This window comes from Oncorhynchus clarkii, chromosome 19 (assembly GCF_045791955.1).
Source record: "Oncorhynchus clarkii lewisi isolate Uvic-CL-2024 chromosome 19, UVic_Ocla_1.0, whole genome shotgun sequence".
Taxonomy (NCBI): Eukaryota; Metazoa; Chordata; class Actinopteri; order Salmoniformes; family Salmonidae; genus Oncorhynchus; species Oncorhynchus clarkii.
In genome coordinates this window covers 42,345,744-42,359,777 of record NC_092165.1, presented here as the reverse complement: position 1 = coordinate 42,359,777, position 14,034 = coordinate 42,345,744, and the positions used below count along the sequence as shown (strand labels likewise).

The 14,034-nt window shown below is 44.2% G+C and overlaps 1 protein-coding gene across 2 annotated transcripts in view; it reads right to left on the bottom strand.

The window, feature by feature from the left end:
• Nucleotides 1-3,148: 3,148 nt before the first annotated feature.
• LOC139375229 (apoptosis-resistant E3 ubiquitin protein ligase 1-like) overlaps nt 3,149-14,034 on the bottom strand; it is a 35,152-nt gene continuing 24,266 nt past the window's right edge. For both annotated transcript variants that reach the window (XM_071116824.1, XM_071116825.1), the window contains 17 exons: nt 13,147-13,373; nt 11,913-12,150; nt 11,010-11,179; nt 10,713-10,893; nt 10,214-10,467; nt 10,019-10,096; nt 9,762-9,903; nt 9,529-9,650; nt 9,329-9,404; nt 9,130-9,239; nt 8,827-9,006; nt 5,621-5,743; nt 5,295-5,424; nt 5,119-5,177; nt 4,880-4,969; nt 4,573-4,748; nt 3,149-4,379 (listed from right to left, as the gene is read on the bottom strand). In XM_071116824.1, the coding sequence (XP_070972925.1) occupies nt 4,277-4,379; nt 4,573-4,748; nt 4,880-4,969; nt 5,119-5,177; nt 5,295-5,424; nt 5,621-5,743; nt 8,827-9,006; nt 9,130-9,239; nt 9,329-9,404; nt 9,529-9,650; nt 9,762-9,903; nt 10,019-10,096; nt 10,214-10,467; nt 10,713-10,893; nt 11,010-11,179; nt 11,913-12,150; nt 13,147-13,373 (2,459 nt within the window). In that variant the 3' untranslated portion in view covers nt 3,149-4,276. The remainder of the gene's footprint in view (nt 4,380-4,572; nt 4,749-4,879; nt 4,970-5,118; nt 5,178-5,294; nt 5,425-5,620; nt 5,744-8,826; nt 9,007-9,129; nt 9,240-9,328; nt 9,405-9,528; nt 9,651-9,761; nt 9,904-10,018; nt 10,097-10,213; nt 10,468-10,712; nt 10,894-11,009; nt 11,180-11,912; nt 12,151-13,146; nt 13,374-14,034) is intronic.

Here is a 14,034-nt window from a genome sequence, read left to right as displayed (position 1 = left end):
CAGAACAAGCAGTATGGCTGGTGGCATTGTCGTGCTAGAGGGTTCTGTCAGGATGAGCCTGCAGGAAGGGTACCACATGAGGGAGGAGGATGTCTTCCCTGTAACGCGCAGCATTGAGATTGCCTGCAATGACAATAAGCTCAGTCCGAAGATGCTGTGACACACTGCCCCAGACCATGACGGACACTCCACCTCCAAATCGATCCCACTCCAGAGTACAGGCCTCAGTGTAACGCTCATTCCTTCAACGATAAACACAAATCCGACTATCACCCCTGGTGAGACAAAACCGCGACTTGTCAGTGAAAAGCTCTTTTTGCCAGTCCTGTCTGGTCCAGCGACGGTGGGTTTGTGCCCATAGGCACGTTGTTGCGGTGATGTCTGGTGAGGACCAGCCTTACAATAGGCCTACAAGCCCTCAGTCCAGCCTCTCTCAGCCTATTGCAGACAGTCTGAGCACTGATGGAGAGATTGTGCGTTCCTGGTGTAACTCGGGCAGTTGTTGTTACCATCCTGTACCTGTCCTGCAGGTGTGATGTTCGGATGTATCGATCCTGTGCAGGTGTTGTTACAAGTGGTCTACCACTGCGAGGACGATCAGCTGTCTGTCCTATCTCCCTGTAGCGCTGTCTTAGGCGTCTCACAGTACGGACATTGCAATTTATTGCCCTGGCCACATCTGCAGTCCTCATGCCACCTTGCAACATGCCTAAGGCACGTTCACGCAGATGAGCAGGGACCTTGGGCATTTTTCTTTTGGTGTTTTTCAGAGTCAATAGAAAGGCCTCTTTAGTGTCTTAAGTTTTCATGACCGTGTCCTTAATTGCCTACCGTCTGTAAGCTGTTAGTGTCTTAAAGACTGTTCTACAGGTGCATGTTCATTAATTGTTCATGGTTCATTGAACAAGCATGGGAAAAAGTGTTTCAATCCTTTACATTGAAGATCTGGGAAGTTATTTGGATTTTTACCAATTATCTTTTAAATACAGGGTCCTGAAAAAGGGATGTTTCTTTTTTTGCTGAGTTTAAGTTTCATGTGGTCTTCTGCTAGTGTCCAGCTAGGAATCCTTGAAACAGTCACCAGCAAATCTCAGCCTCCTTAAACAAAGACAAATTGACACAAAATGTAATAATCTCCATCACGTTTTAATTCCATGAACAATAAAGGGACTGCAGAGCAGGAACCCTGACATCCATCAGCCCACAGTTTTGTCATTTATTTGACACATAAAAAATTCCCACCTCCAAGCTGTAGGCAACTATGTCACAATATGTACACCGATCCAAAACCAAACCACACCAACCACTGAGCTTTCCCCATCACTTGAGCTGGAATCTTAAACACTGAGAGCAGGACCTGCTTATGAGTGAAACACTATCTGAACAATAACTTTAAAATCACAGCTGCCGTTTCTTTTTACATCTTCATTTTTTTTTATTATCTGAACTGCATTTAAACTATTTACACTTTTGTAAATGCACATGGTTTGTATAAGAATATTTAATATCTTGATTCCTATAGTACAATGCAATGCTACTTCTGCCAAGTCTTGTGTCTGACAGCAGCTACCATTTTAGTTGACTAGGTCATCTGATTAGTCTAACATTTCAATGCCCATAGACTTTCAGTCATTGCACTGACGCTAGTTAGCATCGGGAAACTACCTCTAACTGGACACAGAGACATACAAATGGTATCCACGAGTTCATCTGACTCTGGGAAAGTAGACAAAATCCATAAGTATCCCTTTAAGACTTTGCCCTAGGCAAATCATGGTGGAGGATGAAAGCTCACTGTGTCTCAAAGGAGAAATTCTGAGTGACTGGGAGGTGTGTGCAGTCAACCCCAGCAGCAATAACAAAAACCCAGCACCCTTAAGAGGTTCCCAATAAGGTAAAGTTATTCTGTTAGTACGAGGAGCTTGGGAAAGTGATACGTGCATTCTGTTCAACAAGAGTGAGGTGATGTTTAACTAAGTGGAAATCTCTTAGTGGCTGCAAATGCTAGGAGAGTTGAATAACAATAACGTAACCCGTCATGGGTTTGCATTTGTGGTAAGTTGTGAGGCTAAAGATTCAGGTGAATACAAAAAATACAATAATATTGCATACGAATGTGTCTGCTTTAGTCTACTGTGCTATGTTCTAGATGTTGGCTTTCCTAACTAGCCTGTACATGTGGGTAGCTGCACACTGCAATATGGGGTATCTGTACTTTACTATTTATATGTTTGACTACTTTTACCTCACTACATTGTTTAAGAAAATATTGTACTTTTTACTCCATACATTTACCTTGACACCCAAAAGTACTTGTTTCGTTTTGGATGCTTAGCTGGGCATGAAAATGGTCCAATTCACACACTTATCCATTGAACATCCCTGGTCATCCCATCACTGCCTCTGATCTGGTGGACTCACTAAACACACAGGCTTAGTTTGTAAATGATGTCTGAATGTTGGAGTGTGACCCTGGCCATGCCTAAATAAATAAAACAACTAGAAAATGGTGCCATCTTGTTAGCTTAATTTGAAATTATTTACACTTTTACTTTTGATACTTAAGTATATTTTAGCAATTACATTTACTTTTGATAGTTAGTATATTTTAAACCAAATATTTGTAGACTTTTATTCAAGTGGAATTTTACTGGGTGACTTTTACTTGAGTCATTTTCTAATAAAGCATCTTTACTTTTACTCAAGTATGAAAATTGGGTACTTTTTCCAATCCTGAAGAAATATTCATCTTGTGTTTCCTGTCTCAGTATCCATTACTCAGGTGGCTTATCTACTGAGTTGTAGGAGTCAGAGACAGCACACTATGGGTAGTAGTTAGAGAGGAGGCAGCTGAGATCACACAACCATGGGCAGGGACACAGAGGCACAGGGACACACACACAGGGGATGCATAGATGAGATGCGGAGGTAAACCCAGACAAGACGGTGAATGAAAACCAACAGTCAAGAGCACAAGACATGACAGCTATCAAGATAACCTTGAGTTCCAATCTCTTCACATGTTAACATCCAATTGATATTCCCATGTCAAACTGCAAAAACTACCAACAGTAATATCACTGTTGTTATACTAGTCTAGGCTTCGTTTAACTACACACTTCTCCAGATTAAGTCAGAGGCAAAGGGCTTGAATAAGGCAGGTTTTAAAACCAAAAACTGTTACGGCTCAAGACAAATAGCATTGTCATCAACAAGTCATCAACGGTATGGGTGAAAACAACATAAATCAGTCCATAAGTTAAAACAGACACACTGACATGGGGTAGCAAACCGTTTGTTCTTTTGAAAACCCATGTATTTGTAAACTGAAGTCATTGTGGATGTGAAACGATGATAACTAAAAAATACATGAAATCAGCTGTAATGTGTTAAACTCCCACCAATAAAAAAGTATGACCTCAAAGATCTAACAAGTACCTTTAGTCCCTTCTGTTTGAAAATATATCTGAACTGTTGCTATGACAACCTTTTAACATGCATGTACACATATTGAAATGAAAGAGTGATATAATATATACTGTATATACATTTGACATTTTAATCATTTAGCAGAGCGACTTAAAGTATGAGTACATACATTTTCATACTTTTCGCAGTATATACACACACATCCTTCCCTGATCAGGTAAGGCCAAAGTGCTATGGGGTGCGCAGCTTCTCCACACTTTGTGTAGGCTGCTTTTGCATTTAAATGTTCCTCAGCTTTTTTCCAAAATAAAATTCAAAAAACCAAAACAACACCAAGCTCACTAGGCTCTTTAACTAGCTCTATATTCTGTCTCAAAAACATAAAATTAAACAGCTCTAACATCTAGAATAAAACTACCCAGCCTTTTCTAACACTAGGTCATGTTCTTAATTAGAAAAGCAAACATTGTACAGTATATACACATAGTGCAGACACCTGACGACGTCCCAGAGCCTACTGGACTTCCTGTGGAATTCCTTTAATGCCCTCTACCGCTGAAAGAGGATCATGGGTAGCCCGTGTGAGTCGAGGAGGGATGTCCATTGTCCAAAGCAGATGGAGCGGGTAACAGGCGTACCAGGGGCCTGGTTGGTGCTGGTGTCATTGGTACCACACTGCTGTATGAGCAGGACCACAGTGTGACCAGAGTCTGGGGGTGAGCTCCAGGGATAGGGCCACTCAGAGTCTGGGGGTGAGCTCCAGGGATAGGGCCACTCAGAGTCAGGGGGTGAGCTCCAGGGATAGGGCCACTCAGAGTCTGGGGGTGAGCTCCAGGGATAGGGCCACTCAGAGCATGCCGAAGCCCTCACTGCCCTCACTGATGGCCAGCTTCAGCATCTTGTGCAGCTCCTCATAGGAATCATAGGTGGGGAGGCAAAGCTGGTTAAAACTAGAGAGAGAAGAATTCACAGATAGTCAGTCACTTTACAGTTTTTTATGAGACAAGTAGTGTGTCTGTGCATTACTCAAGTAAAGAACTGAAACCGACTGTATAGCACATGTATAAGAATGTGTAAGAGTGCATGTGTATGTGTCTGAGTGTGTGTGTGTTTGTGAGGGTGCGTGCATGCCCGTCCACTCACCAGGTGTGTGCGGTGGGCAGGGTGCTGTGTGTGGGAGCAGCAATGATCTGGAATGAGGGGCAGAGGGTGTTGAAGCCCCCAGGGGGAAGCTGGGAGGAGCCGGTGGTGAACTGCAGCAGGCGAGCCAACTCCTCCTGGGTGAAGCTGGACACCACGGCCCAGAACCACTTCATCACCTAGCACAACACAACACAGTCAGCATGGTGCACAACAGTAACACGTTTGACACATCTCAATCAATATAACGCTGTAGCAAAGCAGTGTCGTTCACCATCTACTATGGCTCCGACCAGGTGGTGTCACACACCTTCTCTCTGAAGTGCCACGACCCTCCTACGACCACAGCATGGGCCTTGAAGTCCTGGACATTGATGTCTCCTGTACCGCACATCAACAGCTGGGGACAAACAGACATTTAGACATTACAGTGCCATAGGCCTGAGATTTAGAAAGTAGGACACGGCATGCAAGCTTGGAAAGTTTGATAGGGGATGTAATTAGAGACAAAATCAGTTTGTTTTTCAGTTTGAGTTTTATTCAACATACCTCCAGCTCATTCTCATCAAATATGGCCAGGAGGTTCTCCGGAACAAGTTCATTCAAACCTGCAATTCACAAAACAGTTCATTGCCAAAAGCTTGGTTGCCTATCCCCTTAAAGACATTCCAGATTAGATACAGGGGTGAAATGACTCCATAATATATGGGTGTTTGTATCCCTACCTTTGAGAAAGTGCTCCACTTCGTCTCGCACCTGACTGGCGAGCCTGTACTGGGCCAGCAGGTTCAGATAATGCATCTTGTTCTCATTGTTGACAGCAATCTGAGCTCCTCCAGATATCAGCTCCACCACCTGAAGAGTGACAGAGTAACAGAGCTCAGGACATGACTGACAACACACCCACACTCAAACCCCGCACTGCCTTTCTAGGAGTACTAAGCAGTCTGCCAAGGAAATAATTATTCTGTTTTGTTAGTGCTTTCTTTTTTCTGTGAGATGACATTGTGGATAAGGGAAGTCATGTCAAACAGAAAGGTTCCCTCGTCACCTTCTCCAGCTGTCCTGACTTGTACTTTTCCTCAGCAAACACCAGGTCCATTTCACTGACATCATTGTTTAGGATGAAGCAGACTTTCGTTTTGTAGAACTCCTGATCATCCGTCTCAAAGTACTGCCGTGGAAAATTAAATACAAAAACAGGAAAATAGATTTAAAATAAACGTGTCATTCTAACTTGGTGAAACAACAAGGATGACTTATCCACTTAGAGCAGCAGGATGAGATCTTAATATGTTCTAGAAACACCACAATATACACCTCATACGCTATGAAATAAACAGATCGCCTTTCTAACCAGCCAAAGCATTGGGAGAGAGGTAGGCATTGGGAGAGAGGTAGGCATTGGGAGAGAGGTAAACATTGGGAGAGAGGTAACCATTGGGAGAGAGGTAGGCATTGGGAGAGAGGTAAGTATTGGGAAAGAGGTAAGTATTGGGAGAGATGTAAGCATTGGGAGAGAGGTAAGTATTGGGAGAGAGGTAAGTATTGGGAGAGAGGTAAGTATTGGGAGAGAGGTAAGCATTGGGAGAGAGGTAAGCATTGGGAGAGAGGTAGGCATTGGGAGAGAGGTAAACATTGGGAGAGAGGTAAGCATTGGGAGAGAGGTAAGCATTGGGAGAGAGGTAAGTATTGGGAGAGAGGTAGGCATTGGGAGAGAGGTAAGCATTGGGAGAGAGGTAGGCATTGGGAGAGAGGTAAACATTGGGAGAGAGGTAAGCATTGGGAGAGAGGTAAGTATTGGGAGAGAGGTAGGCATTGGGAGAGAGGTAGGCATTGGGAGAGAGGTAAGCATTGGGAGAGAGGTAGGCATTGGGAGAGAGGTAAACATTGGGAGAGAGGTAAGCATTGGGAGAGAGGTAAGTATTGGGAGAGAGGTAGGCATTGGGAGAGAGGTAAGCATTGGGAGAGAGGTAAACATTGGGAGAGAGGTAAGCATTGGGAGAGAGGTAAGCATTGGGAGAGAGGTAAGTATTGGGAGAGAGGTAGGCATTGGGAGAGAGGTAAGCATTGGGAGAGAGGTAGGCATTGGGAGAGAGGTAAACATTGGGAGAGAGGTAAGCATTGGGAGAGAGGTAAGTATTGGGAGAGAGGTAGGCATTGGGAGAGAGGTAAGCATTGGGAGAGAGGTAGGCATTGGGAGAGAGGTAAGTATTGGGAGAGAGGTAAGTATTGGGAGAGAGGTAAGTATTGGGAGAGAGGTAGGCATTGGGAGAGAGGTAAACATTGAGAGAGAGGTAAGCATTGGGAGAGAGGTAAGTATTGGGAGAGAGGTAAGTGTTGGGAGAGAGGTAAGCATTGGGAGAGAGGTAAGCATTGGGAGAGAGGTAAGCATTGGGAGAGAGGTAAGCATTGGGAGAGAGGTAAGCATTGGGAGAGAGGTAAACATTGGGAGAGAGGTAAGCATTGGGAGAGAGGTAAACATTGGGAGAGAGGTAAGCATTGGGAGAGAGGTAAGCATTTGGAGAGAGGTAAGTTTCGGGAGAGAGGTAAGCATTTGGAGAGAGGTAAGTATTGGGAGAGAGGTCCATCTCTAGGTCCTCAGAGGATGTGGGACTGAGACGGAGGACATACAGTGCCTTGCGAAAGTATTCGGCCCCCTTGAACTTTGCGACCTTTTGCCACATTTCAGGCTTCAAACATAAAGATATAAAACTGTATTTTTTTGTGAAGAATCAACAACAAGTGGGACACAATCATGAAGTGGAACGACATTTATTGGATATTTCAAACTTTTTTAACAAATCAAAAACTGAAAAATTGGGCGTGCAAAATTATTCAGCCCCTTTACTTTCAGTGCAGCAAACTCTCTCCAGAAGTTCAGTGAGGATCTCTGAATGATCCAATGTTGACCTAAATGACTAATGATGATAAATACAATCCACCTGTGTGTAATCAAGTCTCCGTATAAATGCACCTGCACTGTGATAGTCTCAGAGGTCCGTTAAAAGCGCAGAGAGCATCATGAAGAACAAGGAACATACCAGGCAGGTCCGAGATACTGTTGTGAAGAAGTTTAAAGCCGGATTTGGATACAAAAAGATTTCCCAAGCTTTAAACATCCCAAGGAGCACCGTGCAAGCGATAATATTGAAATGGAAGAAGTATCAGACCACTGCAAATCTACCAAGACCTGGCCGTCCCTCTAAACTTTCAGCTCATACAAGGAGAAGACTGATCAGAGATGCAGCCAAGAGGCCCATGATCACTCTGGATGAACTGCAGAGATCTACAGCTGAGGTGGGAGACTCTGTCCATAGGACAACAATCAGTCGTATATTGCACAAATCTGGCCTTTATGGAAGAGTGGCAAGAAGAAAGCCATTTCTTAAAGATATCCATAAAAAGTGTCGGTTAAAGTTTGCCACAAGCCACCTGGGAGACACACCAAACATGTGGAAGAAGGTGTTCTGGTCAGATGAAACCAAAATTGAACTTTTTGGCAACAATGCAAAACGTTATGTTTGGCGTAAAAGCAACACAGCTGAACACACCATCCCCACTGTCAAACATGGTGGTGGCAGCATCATGGTTTGGGCCTGCTTTTCTTCAGCAGGGACAGGGAAGATGGTTAAAATTGATGGGAAGATGGATGGAGCCAAATACAGGATCATTCTGGAAGAAAACCTGATGGAGTCTGCAAAAGACCTGAGACTGGGACGGAGATTTGTCTTCCAACAAGACAATGATCCAAAACATAAAGCAAAATCTACAATGGAATGGTTCAAAAATAAACATATCCAGGTGTTAGAATGGCCAAGTCAAAGTCCAGACCTGAATCCAATCGAGAATCTGTGGAAAGAACTGAAAACTGCTGTTCACAAATGCTCTCCATCCAACCTCACTGAGCTCGAGCTGTTTTGCAAGGAGGAATGGGAAAAAATGTCAGTCTCTCGATGTGCAAAACTGATAGAGACATACCCCAAGCGACTTACAGCTGTAATCGCAGCAAAAGGTGGCGCTACAAAGTATTAACTTAAGGGGGCTGAATAATTTTGCACGCCCAATTTTTCAGTTTTTGATTTGTTAAAAAAGTTTGAAATATCCAATAAATGTTGTTCCACTTCATGATTGTGTCCCACTTGTTGTTGATTCTTCACAAAAAAATACAGTTTTATATCTTTATGTTTGAAGCCTGAAATGTGGCAAAAGGTCGCAAAGTTCAAGGGGGCCGAATACTTTCGCAAGGCACTGTACTTTGTAGTTCATCCTGAGTCCGATGAGCTGGGCCAGGAAGGAGCGGGTGAAGCGAGCGCGGACCAGCTGCTTGTAGGCCCCGCCCAGGGCTGACTCGTACAGGCACTTCCCCACCACGCGCCCCGCAAACTCATACATCTTCAGACGCAGGTGGACCGGCCGCTCAGCGTTGGGGTGGACCTGAGAAGATAGACGGACAGACACAGTACCTCACTATCCTATTGGCTAACCCCAGCACTAGGTCACTGAATCCTGGCCTTAGCCGTATTGTTCTAGTTGTGCTGGTGAGAAGGGAGGTCTTACCAGGCCCTGGTTGTCGTCACTGAAGCGAGTAAACAGCTGATTGGTGGTGTCAAACAGCGTCTTACAGACGAGCTCAAACCACTCCCTTCGCGGCCCTCCCCAGTCCAGAGCTAGGGGCCCACACAACACATATACTGCGTCATTCAACAGCCCTCCCCACACAACACCAGCTGACTGGCCTGTCATCTGCTGATCTTACCTTCCTCATCCTGGAACACCACCTCAAAGTTCTTACTCCAGTCCGACACGGAGAAGTTCCGGGTGGATTTCAGAGACTGGGGAGAGATAGACATGTTAAAACACTGTCATTTTCACACTCAATATCACCTTACGAGTCTGCAGTAGCAGTTCTTAATCTCACTGCGGCTCTGAAAATAGTTACACTGTGGGTTCACTCACAGAGTCCAGGATGCAGTGGCGTGTGATCTTCAGGCAGGTCTTGGTGCGAGGTCTCTTGGAGTGGATGTGTCTGAGCTCCCTCTGGAAGAAGCTCACCTTGTCCTGGAACGTCTCCGAGCCACCTGCCAACGGCACAAAAACCATCCAGTCTCAATGCTTCTACAGAGGCCAAAAACGATCTATACCAGGTACACCCCCCAGTGTTACTGGACTTGAAAAGGAGGGATACCAACCAATATTCTTGTGCAGGAAACGGATGAAGGTGGCAGCCATGATGTTTCTGTCTTTACAGCTCAGCTCCACTGGCGGCTGGATCCCATCATCCACCACTAGAGTCAAGTACTTGTGAACGGGGTCAGGGCCATAGTATGTGAACTGAAGGGGCAGAAAGACGAGGGTGAACACACAAGCTCATTAAACCTACTGCTAAAGGTCAGACAATATTATGTGGAAATCACACGGTGTGTCACAGCATCGCTGCTTGTCCTACCTTTGTCCCTGGGCAAACTCGAAAGGTGAAAAGGCGCCATGGAATGATTTTCAGGTAAAACTCCTTCACTGACAGTTGCTGTGTAGCAGAAAAGTAAATGGTCCAGTCAATGACAGAAGTCTGCAACAAACCCGGCTGTAGAGCATGTGGTATGTCTGGTCAATACAAAATCCTTTCTATCCTCTCTTCACCCACCTTTGGCGATATGTAGCAGTAGACCTTTTTTGGTTTCTTGACCTTCTCCGGCTGGCCCTCTACAGGGGAGTCATGCTCGTCCTCCTCGTCCCCCATGGAGGGCCGTCTCTGAGGGGCCATCAGAGCCGAGGCTGGGAGCTGCCACGAGGAGTTACTGTAGTTACTGTAGTTCCCTGTGCCGTAGAGGTACGCCTCAAAGTAGATGCTGATCCCTGTGGTGGACACGTTCTTCTCCACACACTTCTTCTCATTCTCTGTTTGGTGGAAGGGTAGCAATTGAAACAAAAGAGTGATATGAGAACCCTACAACCACAGCTTTTCCTCCACCAAGACGAAAGTCTAGACTCTACATGTATTTCACTGTGGAGTATCTCATTTTGAGTATGATAGGCTGAAAATACATGTAGCAACTTGGTGAAATACCATTTGATCCACTATCCTATCACCTTCCTTCACATGGGCCTGTTCAATCATATCCTAAAATAGGACCCTTACTCACCACTGAGAACAATGATGTCGAACTCCCCGTTGCTGAGGGGCAGGTCGGTATAGGAGATGCGTGCCCGGAAACAGCCCTTCTTCCTCAGGGTGATTTTCAGCAGTACCTGGCACAGCTGCTTGTTGGATGACACTGACTTACAGTAGTACTCCTCCAGGCTGTCGTCATCCACCGTGCCCAGCTGAGAGGAGGAAGACACAAAATTGATTCCCATTGTCCAATTCCACAGTCTAAAATCAGGAAACAAATTAATTTATTCTGTTGTATGAGTGTTGTGTCGTGATATTGGGTTCTTACCGAGTGGACGTGGACGCTGTAGTTGACTTCGTCTATCAGTGAGGTGGAATTACTGGTGGGGTTGCCATATTCGTCCCGAGGCTCGATCTGCAGGGTATGCTGCTGGCCATATACTAAGACCAGGGTGGAGAAGTGGTAGGCTATCTTCGTTTTGGACGGGTCCACTGTCCCTGAAATGGACACAGAACATGTGGGGAAGAGATGAGCATTCAGGGGATATCTCAAATTAAAGTATGTAGTGTTTACCAGTACAATACATACATAGGGCCTGAGACAACAGAGGAAAAACAGCTTTCATTTACACAAAGATCCAAGTTGCTTCCATGTGAAGGGATCGTTTCAACACTTGTCAAACATAATTGAGCAAAGCTGTAGAGCATAATACAAATATTTCCAAAAATTGTAATAAACAATCAGATTCAAATAAAATGTTCAGGAAAATATCGATATTGCCTTAAATCAATGTTATGATCATCATCACCTCGTGCTATATTTCGTAAACAAAGCCGAACTACAAAACATATTGTGATGATGAATACTATTAACATACTTATTATCATGTTATGAGGACAAGCAATGGAAAGAACATTGGAAGAAACGTTCAGTGGTATCAATTCTGGTCTGGGTGGTCATTAATCATTCTTACTGCGCAACGTCAAAGTTCTGTTCTTTATCATAAGCAAAAACACAATTATCAATATCAATTACTTAAACGTCCTCATGTCATCCATGCTTCGCATGTATATTACAAATACAGCACAGTCCAGTCCTGAGATGAGTTAGTCACACAGTCCAGTCCTGAGATGGGTTAGTCACACAGTCCAGTCCTGAGATGGGTTAGTCACACAGTCCAGTCCTGAGATGGGTTAGTCACACAGTCCAAAAGGTCATGACTTTCTTTACCTGATTTGAATATCTTGTAGTAAGGGCTGTAGGCCACGTTGAGTCCTCCCAGTTTGACAGCTACCTCATAGCGTCCGGCCTTGCGGACAGTGAAGGCCAGTTTGACCACATTGGACTCTGGCTCCTGCAGAACCTCCTGGGTGATGGGAATGTCTAGGGCCAGCTCTATGTGAGTGATGTTGACCCTTAACCCCACGGGTCGGTGGGCAGGGAAGGGCTGGCCGTTCTTGTAGAAGAGCTATGGTAGAGAGTCAGAGCAAACCATGACAAACCATGGCAGGATGTCTAGTACCACAACTTGTGCCAACAATCTATTCTCACCTTGATATTGAATTGTATATTGTATTGTTGGGAAAAAGCTAGCAAGTAAGCATTTCACTGTACTGTTTTACACCCGCTGTGTTCCGTGCACGTGACAAATAAACCCGAAACTTCATTGTGTGCTTTATGTCCCCAATAAAAACCCAACCGACAAGACAAATAACAGAATCACTGACTAAAATCCGCAGAAACAAAAAAGTGTATCCCTCCTCTACATTCTCTTTAAAGGCCCATTGCGGTAAAACCTGATTTTCCTGTTTTTTTCTCTCTACACTATGAGGTTGGAATAATACTGTGAAATTGTGAAAATTATGATAATGCATTTTTAGTGTGAGACCTGCTTAAAAAGAATACCTGAAGATTTAGTGGGATGGAGTTTTTGCCAATTAGTTAATAGAGAGTTCCAACCCCCCCTTGGGGTTTCACAAAGAAGAAAAACATATCGCATGACTGAAACTTAAAGGAAAACTCCACCCCAAAACAATATTTTGGTATTTGTTTCATTAGTCCATTGTTGACAGTCCCAAAATGTGAGGGATAACTTTAACCCTTCTCCAAACCTTTCTGCCAATAACAGCTTGTTTTCAGTTTTTCCCTCCCCACTCAAACCACTCACAGACAGTCCTAGCAACATTATTGCTTGAGAAATTGCTCTTTGCTAAGTAGCATGTTTTGTTTATTTTTGACCATTTGAATTGAAAACAACCACAGTAAGGTACTTAATTGTTACCCAGAAATGATTTGATATTGAGATAAAAACGTCTACATTGGACCTTTAATATTTGAGGTGGGTGGTTGTGCTCTAATTGTAGTTTCAGAATTGTACTTTCAGAAATTGAACTCTTAAAATCCAGAAATGACTGAAGTATCCTAGATATGTGATTTCCAGCAGATGGGTAGGAAAGGATCTTACATGAACACGAAAGCTCATAGTCTGGCCCACTTCCTGTGGGTCCTTCCAATCCCAGGACACCTTGCAGGAGCGTGGGTCCAGGTAGTTCCCTCGTACATAGTCATAGATGCTGCGGTCACCCCTTCTCCCGGGATCCTCATTCTGCAGGAAGCTAACCACCCGCGCAGCAAGCTCACATAGGAACTTGATGGTAAAGACAAACGCTATGATGGAAACAGTAATTCCACCTGCCAGGGGGAGACATTCAGTCAGAGACCTTGTTTGAACACACTGAATGTGATTAAATGCACAGCATACTGAGGATGGCTCATAGAGGTCTTCACGGGTCCAACAGACCATAACATTTGGAGATCTGACACGGGACCCAAGCGGGTCCAGGTCCTAAATTCAGACTTTTGTCTCGGATCTGTGACGAGTCTGATATAATTGGCACGGGTCTCGGGTATGTGCAATTCAAATTGATTTACCGACTGGACCTGATTGGACCTGTCCTCTGTTAATTTACTGTTTGTGTGATGAGAAATGTGCGAGCTTGTTATCTCTGTTAGCCAATTGCAACTCAATAAATTGTATAGTTATGCTTGACTGAAAATGGTTCCAGCTGCTCACCTCACCTGCTGGAGAGAGACAGTAAAATGAGCCTTGGCCTAGGCTACTGTTGATTGTGAAGTTATTTTTCATTGAAGTAAAACGAAAGTTAGAGGAGAAAGAGTACAGTAAAAAGAAGCCGACAAGGGTAATGTCCTCGGGGACAAGGTTAAATATTATAGTGGACAAAGATGAGAAGAATGTTGGTGGCCAAAGGGACTGTGTGCAACTCACTATTCAGGTTTGATGCAATTGTCTACCTACCATTAATTTATTTCCATATTTATTATTGAATGTTTA